General features: G+C 43.9%; 1 protein-coding gene across 1 annotated transcript; it reads left to right on the plus strand.

Annotated features, from left to right (window-relative positions):
* The first annotated feature begins 17,947 nt into the window (after positions 1-17,947).
* On the plus strand, positions 17,948-24,542 carry LOC311147136 (zinc finger BED domain-containing protein 4-like). The gene is made up of 2 exons (XM_084183762.1): positions 17,948-18,074; positions 19,718-24,542. Exon 2 carries the CDS (start codon positions 19,914-19,916, stop codon positions 23,736-23,738), a length of 3,825 nt encoding a protein of 1,274 aa, XP_084039888.1. The 5' UTR covers positions 17,948-18,074; positions 19,718-19,913; the 3' UTR covers positions 23,739-24,542.
* The last annotated feature ends 161 nt before the right edge of the window (positions 24,543-24,703 follow it).

The raw sequence follows: 24,703 nt of genomic DNA on the forward strand, positions 1-24,703 counted from the left end.
ATTGTTGGTGTTGTTTTGTTTGTTTTTGTCTTGCTTCAATACAAATCTCACCAGATTGGGTCGGCTGGATGGTCGGGATTTCTCCCTCAGGATTAGCCCTCTAACTCCCTGACCCTGTAACACTGCTGTGAGATCGCCAAGATGATTGTGGAGTATAAGCCAATTCGAAAAAGAAAATGGTTTCAATTGTGTTTTGTTATTCTCATTGACATTTCTCTTAGACATTTGTATTAAGAATATTGGTAGAAGTAATAATTTGTCATACAGTAAATAGTTAGTCTGGATTTCCTGAATCAGAAATGCCCTAAACTAAACTGTTGTTCTGGTCTGTCCTCTCTCAAGGTTATGGCAGAGGTGATCACAGATGGTATCAAATCAAATCAAATCAAATGTTATTGGTCACATGCGCCGAATACAACAGGTGCAGACATTACAGTGAAATGCTTACTTACAGCCCTTAACCAACAGTGCATTTATTTTTAAAAAAAAGTTAAAAAAAAATAAAAAAAATAAAAAAATACAAAAAGAGCAGAAGTAAAATAAAGTGACAGTAGGGAGGCTATATATACAGGGGGGTACCGTTGCAGAGTCAATGTGCGGGGGCACCGGCTAGTTGAGGTAGTTGAGGTAATATGTACATGTGGGTAGAGTTAAAGTGACTATGCATAAATACTTAACAGAGTAGCAGCAGCGTAAAAAGGATGGGGTGGGGGGGCAGTGCAAATAGTCCGGGTAGCCATGATTAGCTGTTCAGGAGTCTTATGGCTTGGGGGTAGAAGCTGTTGAGAAGTCTTTTGGACCTAGACTTGGCACTCCGGTACCGCTTGTAGTGCCTTGCGGTCGGAGGCCAAGCAGTTGCCATACCAGGCGGTGATGCAACCAGTCAGGATGCTTTCGATGGTGCAGCTGTAGAATTTTTTGAGGATCTGAGGACCCATGCCAAATCTTTTTAGTCTCCTGAGGGGGAATAGGCTTTGTCGTGCCCTCTTCACGACTGTCTTGGTGTGTTTGGACCATGATAGTTCGTTGGTGATGTGGACACCAAGGAACTTGAAGCTCTCAACCTGTTCCACTACAGCCCCGTCGATGAGAATGGGGGCGTGCTCAGTCCTCTTTTTTTTCCTGTAGTCCACAATCATCTCCTTTGTCTTGGTCACGTTGAGGGAGAAGTTGTTGTCCTGGCACCACACGGCCAGATCTCTGACCTCCTCCCTATAGGCTGTCTCATCGTTGTCGGTGATCAGGCCTACCACTGTTGTGTCGTCAGCAAACTTAATGATGGTGTTGGAGTCGTGCCTGGCCATGCAGTCATGGGTGAACAGAGAGTACAGGAGGGGACTGAGCACGCACCCCTGAGGGGCCCCCGTGTTGAGGATCAGTGTGGCAGATGTGTTGTTACCTACCCTTACCACCTGGGGTAAGGAAGTCCAGGATCCAGTTGCAGAGGGAGGTGTTTAGTCCCAGGATCCTTAGCTTAGTGATGAGCTTAGAGGGCACTATGGTGTTGAATGCTGAGCTGTAGTCAATGAATAGCATTCTCACGTAGGTGTTCCTCTTGTCCAGGTGGGAAAGGGCAGTGTGGAGTGCAATAGAGATTGCATCATCTGTGGATCTGTTGGGGCGGTATGCAAATTGGAGTGGGTCTAGGGTTTCTGGGATAATGCTGTTGATGTGAGCCATGACCAGCCTTTCAAAGCACTTCATGGCTACAGACGTCAGTGCTATGGGTTGGTAGTCATTTAGGCAGGTTATCTTAGAGTCCTTGGGCACGGGGACTATAGTGGTCTGCTTGAAACATGTTGGTATTACAGACTCAGTCAGGGACATGTTGAAAATGTCAGTGAAGACACTTGCCAGTTGGTCAGCACATGCTCGGAGTACACGTCCTGGTAATCCGTCTGGCCCTGCGGCCTTGTGAATGTTGACCTGCTTAAAAGTCTTACTCACATCGGCTACGGAGAGCGTGATCACATAGTCATCCGGAACAGCTGGTGCTCTCATGCATGCTTCAGTGTTGCTTGCCTCGAAGCGAGCATAGAAGTGGTTTAGCTCGTCTGGTAGGCTTGTGTCACTGGGCAGCTCGCGGCTGTGCTTCCCTTTGTAGTCTGTAATAGTTTTCAAGCCCTGCCACATCCGACGAGCGTCAGAGCCAGTGTAGTACGATTCAATCTTAGACCTGTATTGACTCTTTGCTTGTTTGATGGTTCGTCGGAGGTCATAGCGGGATTTCTTATAAGCGTCCGGGTTAGAGTCCCGTTCCTTGAAAGCGGCAGCTCTACCCTTTAGCTCAGTGCGGATGTTTCCTGTAATCCATAGCTTCTGGTTGGGGTATGTACGTACGGTCACTGTGGGGACGACATCATCGATGCACTTATTGATGAAGCCAGTGACTGATTTGGTGTACTCCTCAATGCTGTCTGAAGAATCCCGGAACATGTTCCAGTCTGTGCTAGCAAAACAGTCCTGTAGCTTAGCATCTGCGTCATCTGACCACTTTTTTGTTAGTCGAGTCACTGGTGCTTCCTGCTTTAGTTTTTGCTTATAAGCAGGAATCAGGAGGATAGAGTTATGGTCAGATTTGCCAAATGGAGGGCGAGGGAGAGCTTTGTATGCGTCTCTGTGTGTGGAGTAAAGGTGGTCTAGAGTTTTTTTCCCTCTGGTTGCACATTTAATATGCTGGTAGAAATTAGGTAGAACGGATTTAAGTTTCCCTGCATTAAAGTCCCCGGCCACTAGGAGCGCTGCATCTGGATGAGCGTTTTCCTGTTGATTAATGGCCTTGTACAACTCATTCAGTGCAATCTTAATGCCAGCATTGGTTTGTGGTGGTAAATAGACAGCTATGAAAAATATAGATGAAAACTCTCTTGGTAAATAGTGTGGTCTACAGCTTATCATAAGATACTCTACCTCAGGCGAGCAAAACCTCGAGACTTCCTTAGTATTTGGTTTTGTGCACCAGCTGTTGTTTACAAATATACACAGACCGCCACCCCTTGTCTTACCGGAGTCAGCCGTTCTGTCCTGCCGATGTAGCGTATAGCCTGCTAGCTGAATGTTATCATTGTCGTCGTTCAGCCACGACTCGGTGAAACATAATATATTACAGTTTTTAATGTCCCGTTGGTAGGATAACCGTAATCTTAAATCGTCCACTTTATTTTCAAAAGATTGAACGTTGGCTAATAGGATTGATGGAAGAGGCAGTTTACTCGCTCGCCGTCGGATCCTTACAAGGCACCCCGATCTGCGTCCACAATATCTCCAACTCTTCTTCACGCAAATGACGGGGATTTGGGCCTTGTCGGGTGTCTGTATGATATACTTCGCGGCCGCCTCGTTGAAGAAAAAATCTTCGTCCAATACGAGGTGAGTAATCGCTGTCCTGATATCCAGAAGCTCTTTTTGGTTATAAGAGACGATGGCAGAAACATTATGTACAAAATAAATTACAAATAGCGCGGAAAAACACACATAATAGTACAATTGGTTAGAGAGCTGTAAAACGGCAGCCATCTTCTCCGGCGCTGTTGAACATAATAATAATCTAGATGCATGGAAGGGATAATTTTACAGAAAACAGTGTGAGCCTCAACCCCTCTAACCGGTTGAAGTAATAGCGACAATGGTGTTCACTGTGGTCCTTCACCACTTCTACCTGAAACCTGAGTCTGAGCCAGCAACCTGTACACAGCATCAAGTCGAAGCTATCAACTGCCTTTTCTCTCATGCCTTTTCTCTCAGGAGTCCACGTGGAGTGATCATGGAGTGAGATCCCGTCCGAACTTCTCTCATGCTGCTGGTGTACTGGTAGGTAAATGGACAAGACATAATGGACTGTAAAGGACAGTGACGGCTCAGGTGAGAGATTAGTCTGCTTGGGAAAATCAGATTATTCCCCAGATATTGGAATCGGGACATTATCAAGGGCCATCCACTTTGAACATGTGTGCCATTGGGAGGACGAACTGTAAAGCTATCTGAAGAAGAAAATGAAGAAACGCCAAAATAATGAGTGCCAGGAGGGAGGGGGGTGGTCAACCACGCCCGTAATTGATTTAGGCTTGTCCAAAAATGTTTATTTGGGGTATCAGGTTGATTGTGGAGGTCAGCACACTGCGAAATTTATAGTAATTTAGACCAAAAATGCATTGAGATACCGATCTGTCATTAACATGCCACTCGCAACAAAAGCTCCAGCTGAAATGTCATTGCCAGAGGTCTTAAGTTAAAACATTCTACTGCAATGGTTTTAAAAGTACAACCCAGAATGATTGTACAACCCAGAATGAAGGGTTTGAAAGTGTCTGTGGTTTTATGTGTTGATTTTATTTACTTAATACTTTGTTTGCAGATTTGAATGAAATTAGATTCACTCCCATGAATAGAAGTATAACCTTTATTATGATTTATTATAATGATGTATGTTGATAGAACCTCCTTTTGATAGTTGATGAAATAATTATCACAGAGTGAATGATAAGAGGAGGGAATGTGATGGAAAATGTTATGTTTGTGCTTTTCTAATAACCAATTCGACTGGGTTCATGCAAGTGACTGATTGATCGTGCCTGGGAGGAATCCTCACACCCAGAACATTGTTTTGAGAACGAAAGGGATATCTCAGTTTCAAGGTCTTAGCTTGGAGAGAAGAAGCCTTGTGAGGTATTGGTCGGTCACATGCATGAACCAAACGATAATAATTAATTAATTATGAATAATGAATAAGCTAAATCATGCAAATATAACTTGTCTGTGCAAGCAGTATATAAGAGAACTAACGGGACTGCCCCGGTGGAGCTCACTTCAGACCGGTAATTTATGCATCTAAGTTTGACGGTGACCTTTCCAGCTTGCTGTTAATAAAGAATGATTCATTTAAGATTGACTTTGAGTGTCCCATGTGTAGAATTTCCATGACATACCCTTCCTATCCTGCCTTGTTGAGTGACAGTGAGTGTATTTATGACACCTGACTATCTCATTCTCACTTCTCAGTCCTTGCTACGAGGGCCTACAACTAACTTATTTGTCTATCAGCCACTCAGATTTTTTACAAGCCAAAATATATCTTTTTTTGTTGCATTATATACACAAAAAAACACAAAATGGATGAGCATGCTTAGTAATGTTTATAAAACAAGGATTGTATGACTAATAAGAAGTAATGTGGTATATTGCTCAATTTAATATTTTGTGACCTGAGTCCATTAGCCAAAATATTACAGATGAGACAAACATGTTCAGCTGCCCCTTTAAGCTTACCATGGTAACGGGGCCACTCAAGTCCTCAAGTGTGCCTTATAAGTACTGAGGGGACACTAAATTGACCAGGGCTGCGTTCAGTAAGTTTTTACATTTTGGAACGTTCAATTAAACAGAAACGGTGCTGTACTGAACGAACAGTTGAAAAAAGGGTTGTGGATTGGGGAACGCTGTCAGTATGGCCACTGCCCTTTAAACACACCACTCATTGCTTTATGGTGCTTTCAAGACAACTGGGAACTCAGGAAAAAAACAATGTAAAATCATGGAGTCAGTGATCTTCAGGTCGGAAAGTCGGAGCTCTAGAAAGAGGCCCGAGTTCCTGACTTGGAATTCCGAGGTGGATGACCGTTCAAAACTATTTTTCCCAGTCGGATCTAGTTTTTTTTTTTACGAGTTCCCAGTTGTCTTGAACGCACTGAAGTCGGAAGTCTGAGATTTCCGAGTTCCCAGCAGTTTTGAAATTGGCATTAAGCCACACCTCGCCACACCCACAAAACGAGAGTAAACGTACCTCAAAGTCTGTTCAAGGACATACATTTTGGGGAAACGTGTCGTTCAGTACAAACCGTTCTGCAATGTAGCAAACGTTCAAGCGAACTGAATGCACCTCAGGGCTGCGTTCAGTACGTTTTTACGTTCTGTAACTTTCAATTGAACGGAAACATTTAAGCGACCTGACATCAGCCACATAAGAGTCATAGCTAAATCTTTTGTATGATCTCTTATACACTATTCTAGGCCCAGCTTTTGGAACTTTGGATCTCCTAGATATAGCCACTATATTGTGATCACTAAATCCAATGGGTACGGATACATCTTTAGAACAAAGTTCTACAGTATTAGTAAAAATGTTATCAATACATGTGGATTGTTCTGGTTTGTGCTGTGAGGAGGTCGTCGGGTAAGCTTGGCGACGGGTAAGTTTGGCTTTATACATAGCTTGGGCTTTGTCGAGTAAGGCTTAAACTATGTATTTAGATTGTAGTTAGGTATTGTAGGTAGGTATCGTGGGTTGTTGTATGTAATTATTGTAGGTTAGTACTGTATTCGGCGGTGCCGGGTGTAGCACGAAGTTAGCTAGCTAGCTAACTCACCACCTGAACTAGCTGGCGAGTAGCTACTAGCAACGGTATAGTTGTCTCACGCCTGAGAGTGCTTGTAATTACGGCAGCTGGCTGCCTACAATTATTACATACAATTATTACATACATTAGGTAGCAAGTGGCTACTGTGCTTGAAATTTAGCTAGCTTGTTGCTACCTGGATAGCGACTAGTAAACAATAGCTGGAACGACCGAGCGAACAGACGCGAACTGGCTGAGTCAATTCAGTGGCTAGCTTTGCACTTGGCTAGCTAACAGTAGCTGCTAGGGGTAAGTTATAACCTACACTTGTGTTTTGTTCTTTACATATTGATAGCCCGAGTCGTTCAAGGAATTCGGGACATGGGTGACTAGTTAACGTTAGTTTGGCTCTCTTTTTGTTCGTGCCGTGAAAGGAGGGGTTCTTCTTTGTCTGAAAGCAATGGCTAGCTAGTTTGCTAACTATCCTAGCTAATTAACTGGCTGAATAAGTTGACGACGGACTCGCTCAAGCTGTCGGGACTAACCCACAACGTTAGACACGGACACGAACGATCTGCTTGCGTGTTGATACACTGGTGGTTTGTTGTGGCTGAGTATTGGCGCTAAACCGTGTTGTTGGAGACCGGCATGCTAGCTGGCTGTGGCGTCTTATGACGAGGTGCCCGGATGTTTTTCACGGAATAATACTGCACCTAGTTAGCTAGCTGAATAAACTAAGTCTATTCCTAGAAAACATTGAACCGCTGTAGTTTACAACAATTGTAGTTTCTGAGGTGGAAGTTGGGAGAGTTATATTTGGGAGTTGTGGTGAGGGAGGCCCCGCTCTCTCCTTTCCCAGATATTTAGTTCATTTCATTCCGATCTCCTCTGCATTATTGTAGCCATCTGCTGCAGCCTGTCAACTATGCCTCTGCCTATCCCTGTTCTCTCCTCTCCGCACAGGCTACACAAACGCCTCACACCGCGTGGCTGCTGCCTCTCAAACCTGGTGGTCCCTGCACGCACGACCCACGTGGAGTTCCAGGTCTCAGGCAGCCTCTGGAACTGCCGTTCTGCTGTTAACAAGGTAGAGTTCATCTCAGCCTATGCTACCCTCCAGCCCCTCAACTTCTTGGCGCTGACGGAAACATGGATTACCACTGAAAACACTGCTACTCCTGCTGCTCTCTCCTCATCTGACCATGTGTTCTCGCATACCCCGAGAGCATCTGGTCAGCGGGGTGGTGGCACAGGAATCCTCATCTCTCCCAAGTGGACATTCTCAATTTTTCCCCTGACCCATCTGTCTATCTCCTCATTTGAATTCCATGTTGTCACAGTCACTAGCCTATTTAAGCTTAATATCCTTGTCATCTATCGCCCTCCAGGTTCCCTTGGAGAGTTCATCAATGAGCTTGACGCCTTGATAAGTTCCTTTCCTGAGGATGGCTCACCCCTCACAGTTCTGGGGGATTTCAACCTCCCTACGTCTACATTTGACTCATTTCTCTCTGCCTCCTTCTTTCCACTCCTCTCCTCTTTTGACCTCACCGTCTCACTGTCCCCCCCTACTCACAAGGCAGGCAATACGCTTGACCTCATCTTCACTAGATGCTGTTCTTCTACTAATCTCACTGCAACTCCCCTCCAAGTCTCCGACCACTACTTTGTATCCTTTTCTCTCTCCCTCTCCTCCAACACTACTCACTCTGCCCCTACTCAGATGGTAATGCGCCGTCGCAACCTTCGCTCTCTATCTCCCGCTACTCTCTCCTCTTCCATCCTATCATCTCTTCCCTCTGCTCAATCCTTCTCCCTCCAATCTCCTGATTCTGACTCCTCAACCCTCCTCTCCTCCCTTTCTGCATCCTTTGACTCTCTATGTCCCCTATCCTCCCGGCCGGCTCGGTCCTCCCCTCCAGCTCCGTGGCTTGATGACTCATTGCGAGCTCACAGAACAGGGCTCCGGGCAGCCGAGCGGAAATGGAAGAAAACTAGACTCCCTGCGGACCTGGCATTTTTTCACTCCCTCCTCTCTACATTCTCTTCATCTGTTTCTGCTGCTAAGGCCACTTTCTACCACTCTAAATTCCAAGCATCCGCCTCTAACCCTAGGAAGCTCTTTGCCACATTCTCCTCCCTGTTGAATCCCCCCCCACCTCCTCCTCCCTCTCTGTGGATGACTTCGTCAACCATTTTGAAAAGAAGGTTGACGACATCCGATCCTCGTTTGTTAAGTCAAATGACACTGCTGGTCCTGCTCACACTGCCCTACCCTATGCTTTGACTTCTTTCTCCCCTCTCTCTCCAGATAAAATCTTGCGACTTGTGACGGCAGGCCGCCCAACAACCTGCCCGCTTGACCCTATCCCCTCCTCTCTTCTCCAGACCATCTCCGGTGACCTTCTCCCTTACCTCACCTCGCTGATCAACTCATCCTTGACCGCTGGCTATGTCTCTTCCGTCTTCAAGAGAGCGAGAGTTGCACCCCTTCTCAAAAAACCAACACTCGATCCCTCTGATGTCAACAACTACAGACCAGTATCCCTTCTTTCTTTTCGCTCCAAAACTATTGAGCGTGCCGTCTTTAGCCAACTGTCTTGCTATCTCTCTCAGAATGACCTTCTTGATCCAAACCAGTCAGGTTTCAAGACTGGTCATTCAACTGAGACTGCTCTTCTCTGTGTCACGGAGGCTCTCTGCACTGCTAAAGCTAACTCTCTCTCCTCTGCTCTTGTCCTTCTAGACCTGTCTCCTGCCTTTGATACTGTGAACCATCAGATCCTCCTCTCCACCCTCTCCGAGCTGGGCATCTCCGGCGCGGCTCACTCTTGGATTGCGTCCTGCCTGACCGGTCGCTCCTACCAAGTGGCGTGGCGAGAAGCTGTCTCCGCACCACGTGCTCTCACCACTGGTGTCCCCCAGGGCTCAGTTCTAGGCCCTCTCCTATTCTCGCTATACACCAAGTCACTTGGCACTGTCATATCCTCACATGGCCTCTCCTATCATTGCTACGCTGATGACACACAACTAATCTTCTCCTTTTCCCCTTCTGATAACCAGGTGGCGAATCGCATCTCTGCATGTCTGGCAGACATATCAGTATGGATGACGGATCACCACCTCAAGCTGAACCTCGGCAAGACGGAGCTGCTCTTCCTCCCAGGGAAGGACTGCCCGTTCCATGATCTCGCCATCACGGTTGACAACTCCGTTGTGTCCTCCTCCCAGAGTGCGAAGAGCCTTGGCGTGACCCTGGACAACAAACACCCTGTCGTTCTCCGCTAACATCAAGGCGGTGACCCGATCCTGTAGGTTCATGCTCTACAACATTCGGAGAGTACGACCCTGCCTTACACAGGAAGCGGCACAGGTCCTAATCCAGGCACTTGTCATCTCCCGTCTGGATTACTGCAACTCGCTGTTGGCTGGGCTCCCTGCCTGTGCCATTAAACCCCTACAACTCATCCAGAATGCCGCAGCCCGTCTGGTGTTCAACCTTCCCAAGTTCTCTCACGTCACCCCGCTCCTCCGCACACTCCACTGGCTTCCAGTTGAAGCTTGCATCTGCTACAAGACCATGGTGCTTGCCTACGGAGCTGTGAGGGGAACGACATCTCCGTACCTTCAGGCTCTGATCAGTCCCTACACCCAAACGAGGGCACTGCATTCATCCACCTCTGGCCTGCTGGCTCCCCTACCTCTGCGGAAGCATTTTTTCCGCTCAGCCCAGTCAAAACTGTACGCTGCTCTGGCACCCCAATGGTGGAACAAGCTCCCTCACGACGCCAGGACAGCGGAGTCACTCACCACCTTCCGGAGACATTTGAAACCCCACCTCTTTAAGGAATACCTGGGATAGGATAAAGTAATCCTTCTACCCCCCCCCCCCCCCCCCCTTTACTCCAACCCACCCCCCCACAAAAAATAAATAAATAATAATAATAATAATAATAACATTGTAAAGTGGTTTTCCCACTGGCTTTAAGGTGAATGCACCTATTTGTAAGTCGCTCTGGATAAGACCGTCTGCTAAATCACGTAAATGTAAATGTAAATGATTATCTTGTTCCTGATGTGTTTGTAAATACCCTGGTAGGTCGATTAATAACCTGAACCAGATTACAGGCACTGGTTACAGTGAGAAACTTCCTCTTGAGCGGACAGCTTGATGAAAACCAGTCAATACTCAGGTCCCCAAGAAAGTAGACCTCTGTTTACATCACATACACTATCAAGCATTTCACACACATTATTTAGATACTGACTGTTAGCACTTGGTGGCCTATAGCAACACCCCAAAATATTAGTTGATCTGATGTGATTAATAAGGAGCATCCAGACTCTGCCCTTGATTCATTTATGAAATTCTTTCTTCCAATTATTGATAAACATGCACCTGTTAAGAAACTGACTGTTAGAACTGTTAAGGCTCCATAGATTGATGAGGAATTGAAAAACTGTATGGTATAAATCAGGGGTGTCAAACGTCTGGCCTGCGGGCCGGATCAGGCCCGCAAACGGGTTTAATCTGGCCCGCGAGATGATTTTGTAAAGTATAAAAATGCACTGCAATTTTTCAATAAAATAAACTGCTGTTCCAATTGCGTCCACTGGATGGCGCAATGGCAATTGTGTTAAGCAAGCAAACTGTTTATACCGGGGCAGAGCAAGTAGGTCAAGCACGTGCAGCCAGTCCGGATGAGCTACTTTGTTTTGCCCGCAATATTTATTACGGCTTCTACTTTTAACATTATGTGCTTTGGCACCCTCATTGCCCCAATATGGTAATCCTCCTATTTATTCACGGAATTGAATGGGAAAGCTGTATGTTTGGTGTGTTCACAGCATGTTGCAGTGCTGAAAGAATATAACCTTCGTCGCCACTATGTGAGTCTTCATGCCGACAAATATGACAACTTTCAAGGACAGCGGAGAAGAGAGAAGGTGAATGAACTGTTGGCGGGTCTGAAGAAACAGCAGTCTGTGTTTACTCACAGCCGAGACATCAGTGACGCTGCAGTGAAAGCTAGCTACCTCATTGCTAATGAAATCGCAGTGGCTTCAAAACCATTTAGTGAGGGTGAATTTGTAAAAACATGCATGATGAAGGCAGCGGAGATTGTGTGCCCTGAAAAGCGTCAGGCTTTTGTAAATATCAGCCTGACAAGAAACACAGTTGCAGACAGGATTTCCGATCTTTCAGTGGATTTGGACAGCCAGTTGAAGCAAAAAGTAAAGTCATGTATTGCGTTTTCGGTTGCAATTGATGAAAGCACGGACATTACAGATGTTGCACATTTGGCAATTTTCATCCGCGGTGTTGATGACACATTGACCGTCACCGAGGAGTTCGTGGAGTTGGTGCCGATGACAGATACAATGACAGCAGCTGATATTTTCACCGCACTCGTCGGCGCGCTGGACAGGGTCGGAGTGGACTGGTCCCGCGCTGTCAGCCTGGCTACAGATGGTGCGCCCTCAATGATCGGGAAAAAAGCAGGCGTTGTGACAAAGTTCAGAGAGAAAGTGCAATCTGCAAATGGAGGACTTGATTTTTTGACTTTTCACTGTATTTTGCACCAGGAGGCTTTGTGTTGCAAGTCATTAAAGATGGATAACGTCATGAAGGTGGTCATCCAAACTGTTAATTTCATCCGATCCAGAAGCCTGAATCACCGTCAGTTTAACAGCCTTCTCAGAGAGAAAGACCACATCTATGGCCTGCCATACCACACTGAGGTAAGATGGTTCAGCCGAGGTGCTGTGCTGAGACGTTTCTTTGATTTACGAGAAGAAATTGAACAGTTCATGGAAGAAAAGGGCAAACCAGTGTTAGAATTTCATTCCGCAGAATGGATGCAGGACCTTGCATTTATGGTGGATGTTACAGAGCACCTGAATAACTTGAACAAACAGCTGCAAGGGCGCAACAAAGTTGTCACGCAGTATTATGACAGCATACGTTCTTTCAAGTTGAAGCTGTCATTGTGGGAGACGCAACTCGCCGGTGGTGATGCAGCTCACTTCCCCTGTCTGAAAAATGTGTGCGCGACCCAACATGTGGCAGACATGAAGCAGTTCAAAGATAAAATAACGGGACTGTTACGGGAGTTTGAGCAACGCTTTCAGATTTTTGGTGAACTGGAGAAAGACTTCAACGTTTTTTGCTCGCCATTCACCGTGAATCCCTCTGATCTGCCCGTCAGCATCCAACTTGAAATAATAGACTTGCAGTGTGACTCAGATTTGAAGGGCAAATTTGCCGCAGCTGGCTTGGACACATTTTATCAGAATCTCTTGCCAGGTTACCCCAACTTGACAGCCCTCGCTGCAAAACTGTTGTGCATGTTTGGAACCACATATCTTTGTGAGCAAGTTTTCTCTGTAATGAGCATAAATAAAACAAAGCTGCGCTCAAGGCTCACGAACAAGCACTTGGAATCACATCCTGAAGTTGGCTGCCACTCAGGATGTGACGCCTGATAATGATGCGCTGGTGAAAGGTAAAAGATGCCAGGTATCAGGAGTCAAATAAACTATGCAACCCCACTTAAAGTGCTGCATGAGACACCCTGATATAGTTCTGTGATCTGTGATTTACTTCTGTGAATCACTGAGGCATTGTGTGTTTGTGTGTTCTTTGTCCTCAGAACTTTCAAATAACTTGAGGTGTTTTATGATTAATAGTGATGTTGTGCTTTTGGACACACTGTCCTCAGGCTCCAGCTTTATGTTTATATGTTTTTATGTTGATGTGCTATTGTTATTAAATGTTTTTATTTTATTTGTATATTTAACCTATTCTTGACTCTGTGGTTCTTGCACTTGTTTGGGGAACAGGATTTCATTATTTTTATCTACATTTCTGCCTGAGAAATGACACCCTGATATAGTTCTGTGATCTGTGAAACAGTTCTGTTAATCACTGAGGCATTGTGTGTTTGTGTGTTCTTTTTCTTTATAATTTTCAAATAAACTTGAGGTGTTTTATGATTAATAGTGATGTTGTGCTTGTACTATTTTGGACACACTGTCCTCAGGCTCCAGCTTTATGTTTTATGTTGATCGTATTAAAACAAAGAAAACAATCTGAAGTTGTTGTTTTTAAGTTATATATACCATGATTTTACCGGTCCGGCCCACTTGGGAATAGATTTTCCTCCATGTGGCCCCTGAGCTAAAATGAGTTTGACACCCCTGGTATAAATAGATGGGGCAAAAGGAGTGGCTAATAAGTCTGGCTGCACATCTGACTGGCTGGTTTACTGCAAATTGAGAAATTATGTGACTTAACTCAACAAAATGATAAATGATATAAAGAATGATGGACACCTTTAAATTAAATTATGAGCAAAAAGACAAATTCAACTCCATCTTTCATCGAATCAGATAGCTTATTCATCACAAAACCATTTGATGTTGCCAATTATTTTAATGAATACTTCATTGGCAAAGTGGGCAAATTTAAGAAGGAAATGCCAACAATGAACAGTGAGCCATCGTATTCATGCATTAAAAAAAATGAACATTGAAAGTTTTAATTTTGTAAAGTTAGTGTGGGAGAGGTGGAAAAATAATTGTAATCCATCAATAGTGACAAAACCTCCTGGCATAGACAATGTACTGTAGATGGAAAGCTACTGAGGATGGTAGCTGACTCTATTGCCACTCCTATCTGTCATTTCTTGAATCTGAGTCTAGAGGAAGGTGTTTGTCCTCAGGCCTGGAGGGAAGCCAAAGTAATTCCGCTACCAAAGCAGCCTTTACTGGTTTTAACAGCAGACCTTTCAGCTTGCTGCCAGCTCTCAGCAAACTGTTGGAAAAAATTGTGTTTGACCAAATACAACGCTATTTCTCTGTAAACAAATTGACAACAGACTTTCAGCATGCTTATAAAGAAGTGCACTCAACATGTACTACACTGACACAAATGACTGATGATTGGTTGAAAGAAATTGATAATGAGAAGATTATGGGAGCTGTACTGTTAGATTTCAGTGCAGCCTTCGATATTATTGACCATCTCCTGTTGTTGAGAAAATGTGTGTTATGGCTGTCACGGTTTCGGCCGAGGCTGCCTCTCTCCCTTGTTCGGGCAGGCTTCGGCGTTCGTCGTCTCCGGAATTCTAGCTGCCACCGTTGTATGTTTCATGTTCGTTTGCTTTTGTCTGTTTGTTTTCACACCTGTTTCTATTTTGCCGTAATTCGTGTCCTATAAGTTTCTCGTTGTGTTTGTCTAGTGTTGTGTGTTATTTGATTTTCCGTCAGTCGTGTGTGTCGCTCGGTTGAGCTTTTCTCCACTGCGCTGGAGTATTTTCGCACCTGTTTGTGCGCTGTTACTATTTCGCCTTTGTGCGTATTTCGCCTTCGGGCAAGTTGTCCTTTTGCCTTGGTGTTGGCATTAATACAAGTCTTTGGATTATCGTTCTGAGTCCTGCGTTTGATTCCACCACTACACCTACAGCACGCCCTGACAATGGCTTTTCAACCTTTGTCATCGTGGATTCAGAGCTCTCTATCTAATAGAACTCAGAGGGTTTTGTTTAATGGAAGCTTCTCTAATGTCAAACATATAGGGTGTGGTGTTCCGCAGGGCAGCTCTCTAGACCCAATACTCTTTTCTATTTTTACCAATGACCTGCCGCTGGCATTAAACAAAGCCTGTACGTGTCAGCAACTACAGCTAATGAAGTCACTGAAGCCCTTAACAATGAGTTGCAGTCAGTTGTGGAATGCGTGGCCAGTAATAAACTGGTGCTGAACATCTCTAAAACTAAGAGCATTGTATTTGGTACAAATCATTCTCTCAATCTAGACCTCAGCTGAATCTGGTAATGAATGGTGTGGCTGTTGAACAAGTTGAGGAGACTCAATTACTTGGTGTTACCTTAGATTTTAAACTGTCATGGTCAAAACATACACAGTGGCCTCCGTATTTATTGGGACAGTGATTTGTATTTATTTATTTTGGCTCTATACTCCAAAAGTGTTGATTTGAAATCAAACAATGACTGAGGTAAAAGTGCAGACTGTCAACTTTAATTTGAGGGTCATCCTCTGGTTCATCCTTGGGAGCAATTTTAAAAATGCCTGACGCGACCAAGTTCATCTGTACAAACAATAGTACGCAAGTATAAACACCATGGGACCACACAGCCGTCATACCGCTCAGGAAGGAGACGCGTTCTGTCTCCTAGAGATGAACGTACTTTGGTGCGAAAAGTGCAAATCAATCCCAGAACAACAGCAAAGGACCTTGTGAAGATGCTGGAGGAAACATCTATCTATATCCACAGTAAAACGAGTCCTATATCGACATAACCTGAAAGGCCGCTCAGCAAGGAAGAAGCCACTGCTCCAAAACCGCCATAAAAAAGCCAGACTACGGTTTGCAACTGCACATGGGGACAAAGATCGTACTTTTTGGAGAAATGTCCTCTGGTCTGATGAAACAAAAATAGAACTGTTTGGCCATAATGACCATCGTTATGTTTGGAGGAAAAAGGGGGTGGCTTGCAAGTCGAAGAACACCATCCCAACCGTGAAGCACGGGGGTGGCAGCATCATGCTGTGGGGGTGCTTTGCTGCAGGAGGGACTGGTGCACTTCACAAAATAGATGGCATCATGAGGAAGGAAAATTATGTGGATATATTGAAGAAACATCTCAAGACATCAGTCAGGAAGTTAAAGCTTGGTCGCAAATGGGTCTTCCAAATCCAATGACCCCAAGCATACTTCCAAAGTTGTGACAAAATGGCTTAAGGACAACACGGTCAAGGTATTGAAGTGGCCATCACAAAGCCCTGACCTCAATCCTATAGAAAATGTGTGGGCAGAATTGAAAAAGCATATGGGAGCAAGGAGGCCTATAAACCTGACTCAGTTACACCAGCTCTGTCAGAAGGAATGGGCCAAAAGTCACCCAACTTATTGTGGGAAGCTTGTGGAAGGCTACGTTTAACCCAAGTTAAACAATTTAAAGGCAATGCTACCAAATACAAATTGAGTGTATGTAAACTTCTGACCCACTGGGAATGTGATGAAAGAAATAAAAGCTGAAATAAATCATTCTTTCTACTATTATTATGACATTTCACATTCTTAAAATAAAGTGGGGATCCTAACTGACCTAAAACAGGGAGTTTTTACTAGGATTAAATGTCAGGAATTGTGAAAAACTGAGTTTAAATGTATTTGGCTAAGGTGTATGTAAACTTCCGACTTCAACTGTATGTAGAGCCATTATTGCATGCACCCCAATGGTGGAACAAGCTCCCTCACGACACCAGGACAGCGGAGTCACTCACCACCTTCCGGAGACACTTGAAACCCCACCTCTTTAAGGAATACCTGGGATAGGATAAAGTAATCCTTCTACCCCCCCTTACCCCACCCCATATATTGTAAAGTGGATATCCCACTGGCTATAAGGTGAATGCACAAATTTGTAAGTCGCTCTGGATAAGAGCGTCTGCTAAATGACGTAAATGTAAATGTAAAATGTAACTCCCTTCCATCTCATATTGCTCAAATGAACAGCAAACCAGGTTTAAAAAAAACAGATAAAGCAACACCTCACGGCACAACGCCTATTTTACCTAGATATTTTGTGTGTATGTATTGATATGTAGGCTATGTGTGCCATTTTAAAATGTATGTAGTTCTGTCCTTGAGCTGTTCTGGTCTATTAATGTTCTGTAATATGTCATGTTTCATGTTTTGTGTGGACCCCAGGAAAAGTAGCTGTTGCTTTCCCAACAGCTAATGGGGATCCTAATAAAATATCAAAAATACCTCGTAACCAGCTGTTGCCTCTCTTGCATGAGCATTGCAGATATTATGGAGTAACCATAAGCTCACATGGGAAAGCAGGCTCACACGAGAGAGGAAACGCCCACCTACACAATAAACAGCCAAAGGAAACTATCCACTATCTTTGGGCCCATCTGCCCCCTTACCTGTGAAGCCTCAAAGCATGCATGAGGATTTACATACATGCAGCCTAGTAATTTGTTCAAAATTCAGTCTGTGTTAACATTCAAATTCCCATTTAATGTGTGTTTCATGCTGGCTGAGACAGACTGTCTAAATTTAGACTCACTCCACATATAGTAACATTTAAATTTCACATTCACATTGTTCTCAGCAGTGATTAGCGAACAATGACTATTATACAGCAAGCCTTTCATAACAATTTGTTATGCCTGTGCTTCTAGAAATAAGACAAGCCAAATATGTTCATATGCATAAATGTATCGACTTTTGTTATGTAAACCATGTGCCCACCCGTGATGGTTTCAGTGCCCCTGGGAGAGACCCTTCAGGTCAAGAAACCCCGTTGGTAAGGTTAAAATTTAAGAGCAGTGATAACAGCATGAAAACAAACAACACCGTTGGGGAAATGTATTATTGTTAGTGTATTGGCGATGGCATATGTACACAATGCATCATAACGCCTGTCAATAAGTATTATGCACGTATTGATCTATTAAGAAGTGTTGCTTTATCGACGAATGATTAGTTTTTTATTGTCCCTGCCGCCATATTGGAAAACCGTTCAACCCAGTGACATCATAAAGCGTGTGCCTTCTGTCCGACGCTGTGTGGACTTGCTTCAGCTGAATGTGAACTGCTGGGAGACAAAGCAACGAAGTAATTCTCACTCTGGATCAATCAAATGTGTCGTATTTAACTGTTTAGTAACTGAAACCCAGTGAATGATATACCAAAATTTCAAGGTATGTATACTATCTTGGTCTAAAATGATTTCTAGGGGTCTCTTTTTTTAAATAACGTCGTGAGTAATGTGCTGGGCTGATTCGGTTCTTCTGTTCCATACCAGGGCAGGATCTGGTTCTGTCTCACCAGGCAGGTTATGCCCTGTGTGGTCTAGCTAACTGGCACGACCAGGGTCCGTACTGTATCGGACACTGTCCCTAATTAATAAATAGGCTGCTTCATATATGTAGTTGAAAGGATAGTCGGTTTGTGAAGTTATGGTTTCAGATTTCTGTTTTAGAAACCCATATGACTGAAGTGTGTGTGTATGCATGTTTGTTTTTGTGTAGCTAGCTAGATAGCTAGCTAGGTTTAATGTGATACCTAGCTAGCCTCACTCAGACACTGCTATTAACTTGGCTGGCTAGCTAGGTTAGGGTTAGCACTTAGCATTACCCAATGGGCTCCAAATTATGAGTTGTGAGTGAAATAGCTACTATTTTAAAGCAAATCAATGTGTCACACCTTAATCCTGGATGTTGCTCGTTAGCTAACTCTACCCGGAAAAGACTAGCCAGCTAGCTTGGATCAGGAAATAAGGCTACTGTAGCTAGCTAGCTGTCAAGCTAACTAGCTGTTACGCTAACTAGCTAGTTAACAGTTGGATAACGTTCTCGTTAGAAAGGGAGTATGATACTACTGTAGCTGTTTTGTCTACATTCCAGACATAATTATGATCAGATCACCTGTGAGATCGGACTATGTCTGTGGTTGCTACAGTATTGGTGAAACATAACATTCGTGGTGGTTTGCTGGTAGCTGACTGGCTGCATGCATGAATAACGATTAATTCCCCATTTGTCTCTTGTTCTGGGTTAGTTGATCTTAAAGAACACTCAATGTATCTGTGTAATAAGCAGTTTTATTTATAGGCAAATTAAGGCATTGTTGCTAATAAAATAAGGTTTACTTACTGTGGCTACCATGTAGGTTACTTAGTGTGGCAACCATGAAACCAATGTAATTTTATAACCAATAACAATGTATTGTGTTCTAGGCTATATTTCAATCATAAATTGGATAGTTATACTCCCATGATTTATTTACATTAAAATATCAACATGCCTACTTTGAATATTGATAAAATGTCACCAATGAATGTTAGGCTATACATTGTCATATATGGGGCTTAAAGGACCCCAAAGTTAAATTCATTGCTGGAAGCAATGCGCACCAACATTGAAACCAATTGAATTAAAATGTTTTGGGTGGGGTACCACCTAAATAATGGCAGGCTAGTATCGCTCTACACACCTCAAACTGAACTCTGGATCTCGAAGGAAGTTCCACTGCATTTTTGTTGTTGTTGTGCCTCTCTAATCAGGGACTGATTTAGATCTAGTACACCAGATCAGTGCAATTCATTATCAGGTAGAACAGAAAACCAGCAGGCTCCGGAACTCGTAGGGTAAGAGTTGAATAACCCTGCTCCACACTGTCGTACTACTAAGCATGGCTAATATATATTACAACCTAACACAATATATGTTTTAGGGGTAATGTGAGGTCCTTTGGATTGCAGCCTGACATGTTCTAATCTGTCAACTTGTTTTTATCTGCTATTTGCTGAAATATCATCAATGTTTATTGAATCTCATTCCAGATCCTACTAGAAAAGGTGGAAACTTCTCTTGACACACAAATGGAGAAAATGGACTACAAGCTTGCTCCTTCTGATCTGGACAAACAGACTGAAACGTTGGTGTGAGAAATGCTCACACACCCATGACTCATGAACTTTTGGCAAGCTGCATTAGATAAGAACATTTGATTTTCTCGCAGAACTTTGGTCGGCTAACATGGATGGAGAGGAAGACCTCTCTCTTAAGAGTGAAGAAGATGTAGTAGACTCAGAAACTAATGGCATAGAAAACAAGAAAAGAGAGGCAAAAGGAACATGTCTAAAAATTGAGGGGCAAGATGGCTACGTGTTTAAATCATACAGCATCACCCCCCATGACACTACAGACACAGAAACCTATTGTCAGTCTAAAACACTGGCTAAAGACTCTTCCCCCGTGGCTTCTATTCATGAGGAGGAACCAGACAATTTATCTATTTCTCAGGTTGATGGACAATTAACAATTAATGAGTCTGTCAATGAAGCAGATGAGGCATGTGACAAAGAGGACTCTCTTAGGCCTACTTCTCCAGCCATTTCAAACAAAAGTCTAAACACTGAGGTCAAGATAGAAAATGACACATCTGAACACATTGAGGAAGAGGAGGATCCAAACAGTATGGAGGAGGGGACCCAAGAGGATGATAGTTCTGTAGGCCCCTATGTTGCTAGAGACAATACAGATGACAATACAGATGATTACAGTAGTATGCTTAGTGGGTACACAAGCACTCTTTATGATGTTGCGATGGATGCTGTCACTCAAAGCCTATTGTCATCCATGAGAAGTCCCGCTAACGCTAATCCCAGGAAGAAATCCCCTGCCTGGAACCATTTCTGCATATCTCCACGTGATAGTACCAAAGCAATCTGTATGTACTGTATGAAAGAGTTCAGTCGAGGTAAGAACGAGAAGGACCTCAGTACAAGTTGTTTAATGAGGCACATACGAAGGGCTCACCCCACTGTGCTTTTACAAGATGGCGACCTCTCCTCAAATACTCTGACTGCTTCTGTTGCCTCATCTGTAATACCCCCCTCAAATTCATCAAATAATGGAAGCCTGGCAGCTAGCATTACTACTCCTGCCTCACAAAATAACTCTTCACCGTCCACCTCTTCAGCAGAGGGCTCTGACATATCATCATCCAAAGAAGTGTTACCAAAACTCGAACCAAAACTAGAAAAGGGTGCCAAAAATGACACTGGTACAGTCTCATCCTCACATTCCAACAACAACCATGAAGAAGCGATGGATGGAGGTGGGTGTGAGCGCCTCACTGCAACTCCCCAAAACTCAAGTTCTCGTAGAAGATCAGCTGTGTGGAAGCATTTCTACCTGTCACCTGCTGACAGTTCCAAAGCAGTATGCATACACTGCATGAATGAATTTAGCAGGGGTAAAAATGGAAAGGACTTGGGCACTAGCTGTCTGATTCGCCATATGTGGAGAGCCCACAGAGAAATTGTAATTGAAGAAAATGGACAGGGCTCGAACATCCCACCACCATATACAAACCCACCAACGCTATTGTCTCGCTCTCAGCTGCATCAGGACTCAGTAGTGGACATTAAAAAAGAATCCCCCTTCGCTCCATCCTCCCCAGAAACAATATCTGACGAAGTGCCCCATAACAAAGATGAAAGCATGGATGTGAAGGATTCTGATGACACAATAAACCAATCAGAACAGGATTCCTCCCTCAATCTCTGCTTTGGACTCAGAGATGAGGATGATCCTTTACGTTCCTCACTGTGCGATCTGTCAATAGAGGGCTCAGGCCTGAAAGAAGATCTGGCGAGTTCAATTTTCCAACAAAACAAAAAAATCATGAAACGGGTGAAATCCGAAGTGTGGCACCATTTCATCGTCTCTCCAGTGGATCAGCTTAAAGCCCTCTGCCGATACTGCCCCTGTGTCATCAGCCGGGGGAAACGGGGAGACTTCGGAACCAGCTGTTTGATGAGGCATCTAATGAGAAGGCACCCTGATGTCCTCAAAAACCCAAAAAGCACAAATGATAAGGACTCCTCACCTCATCACTACGCTACTCTCTCTGCCGCTGAGGCTGTTCCAGACAAACTAACTAACAGCCCTGCCAAAGAGAAAAAGCCACATAACTCTGTGTTCAGTAAAAAGACATCAAAGTTGTGGAATCATTTTTCTATTTCCCATTCCGATCCCACTAAGGTGGTTTGTTTGCACTGTAGCCGCACAATAAGTCGGGGCAAAAAGACGACAAACCTTGGAACTAGTTGTTTATTCAGGCACATGCAGAGATTTCATGGAAATGTTCTTGAAAGTAACAGTACTATCTCAGGTGATGTGCCGTCTGCTGAAATTCACGTTAAACACGAACTCATGGACACTTCTTCTGTGTATGACGAAAACTGTGAAAGATTTGATGAATACCACCCGGTTGCCAAAAAAATTACCAAACTCGTTGCCGAAATGCTTGCACTGGATCTTCAGCCATCAGCCCTAGTAGAGAACACTGGTTTGAACCGATTACTGGAGTACCTTCAACCTCAGTATTCTCTACCCTCCTCTTCGTATTTCACCAGCACTGCCATACCAGACATGTATGAGAGGGTGAAGGAGGTTGTTCTAACACACCTGAAAGAGGCTGAGAGTGGTATTGTCCATTTCACAACAAGCATCTGGGTCACTAGCCAGACTCGGGAATATCTGACTCTTACTGCCCACTGGGTTTCATACGAATCATGTGTTAGACCTCAGGGCGAGGACTTCCACTGCTCTGCTCTCCTCAGTGTGTCACAGATGGACTGTGACCATGACGTGCTCAATATACAGAAGCAGCTTGAATACTTCTGGGACACCTGGATCAGCTCCTTAGGGCTGAAGAAAGGATTCACTGTAACCGACAACAATGCCATTGCAAATGTCCTGGAGGACAACGACCATGTCATTGTGCAGTGCTTCGGACACACCATAGACCTAATTGTGAGCGAAGCCATAAAGAGTCAGAGGATGGTCCAGAACCTTCTAAGCATCGCTCGGAAGATCTCTGAGCGCGTGTATCGCTCAGACAAAGCAAAGGAGAAGTTGGCTGAACTGCAGAAGGTTTACCAGCTACCTGAAAATGGCCTCATTCAGGACGTTCCCTCAAAATGGAGGACATCCTTCTTCATGCTTGAACGTTTGGTAGAACAAAAGAAAGCGGTCGACGAGATGTCGATAGAGTGCAACTTCAGGGAAATGATCAGTTGCGACCAGTGGGAAGTGATGCAGTCGGTGTGTAATGCGTTGAAGCCCTTCGAAGTGGCCTGCAGGGAGATGAGCAATCGCACCGCCACTCTGGGCCAAGTTATACCACTGATACACATCCTCAACCGGAAGATAGACATGCTCTTCGACGAGACGATGGGCATCGACAACATGCTCAAGTCTCTGAAGGAAGCGATGGTGAGCAGGATGTCGTCGACCCTACATGACCCCAGGTACACTTGGGCGACAATGCTGGACCCACGGTACAAGATTTCCTTGTTCACAGAGGAAGAGGCGGAGCAATGCAAACAAGACCTTATCAGTGAACTTCAGGTGTCCCTTTCTACCTCAATTGAGACAAAGCCTTCACTATCCAACGGATGTGGTGGAGAGGTCCCAGCTTCATCAAACGGCTCTCCCTCAAACAACAAGGACAACCTCTGGGCGCTCATGGATGACATCAGACACAAGATAAAACAGGAGGACAAACCAAAATCGTCAGAGCTGGCAGTGCTGGAATACTTGGAGGAGGACATACTTGATCAAAGCTGTGATCCACTGGACTATTGGAACCTGAAGAAGTTACTGTGGCCTGACCTTGCCAAGGTCGCTGTCCGCTACGTGGGCTGCCCTCCCAGCATTGTCCCAGCAGAGATTCTGTTCAGCACAGCCAGTGTGAACTGCACTCTGAATCAGCCCATGCCATTGCTAGAAAACATGGAGGGGCTTCTCTTTCTAAAGGTCAACCTACCTTTAATTTATTATCAGCACTGATTTAAAACCATTGTTTATGAGGAGCTCCTTATCAAGGTCCAATTCATAGAACTGTGAAATGACCCTTTTTTGAGATTCAGGGGTAACTAAAGGAGAATAAATAATACACTGAGGTTCATTTTCAAAACATGAGCGCATTTGGAATTGTTAATGAGGTTTTTCTTAATTGCATTTTGTGTACTACTGTCAACACTTTAGAACTTGCATCAGTCAGAGACTCAGTGAAGTGTCAGGGAGGGAGGGGTGTATTTAGCGGTAGGGGTTGTGAATATTTGTTCCTGTCTTAATTTTTTTAAATGTCAAAGTTTTGTCTTCTCTCTCCGTGTGCCTTATCCAAAACTAATTCAGGTCAAAATGCTGTAAATACTTTGATGCGCAAATCAAGTCTTTCAATTTAAATGATGGCTTAAAATATTAGAAACAAGATGCTGGGTTGTTTTTTTTCTAAATGAACACGGCCCAAAAATAAATGCTGTGACTTGAAAGATGTTGAGTTTGTTATTTAATTATTTCATTGTGAATTTGTGGCTCATGGTACTGTCGATTAGAAATAACTTTAACTTGCTAAAATATTTTTTAATGTTATGCAAGAAATTGCTGTATTTTTCAGAAGCAATTTGTTTGAAATAGTCTTTAGCACAATTAAGTTTATTTTCAAGGGATTAAGTTATGGGTTGTCAAGTAAAATGTACTGTACATTTGTATAAATAATGATTTCTGAACTTAATTTGATGAATGTGGAAGCATTCACTGAAACCATGCAAATATTGTGGTCATTTGTAAATAAAGGTTTCTTATGTAATCCTTTGTTCCTGTTTTTCTTTTTTTTCTCTAAATGTTTTGTGTACAAAAATGGCCGTGTTTGGTAGGGGACACTGTAGCAAAATGTTTGGCAACAGAAAATATGTTCTTACTAGAAAAGTTCAGGCACTACCTGCCAGTTTCACTTAGTGTTCTCCCTACTA

Source organism: Coregonus lavaretus (assembly GCF_964263955.1).
Source record: "Coregonus lavaretus genome assembly, chromosome: 19".
In the NCBI taxonomy this organism is placed as follows: Eukaryota; Metazoa; Chordata; class Actinopteri; order Salmoniformes; family Salmonidae; genus Coregonus; species Coregonus lavaretus.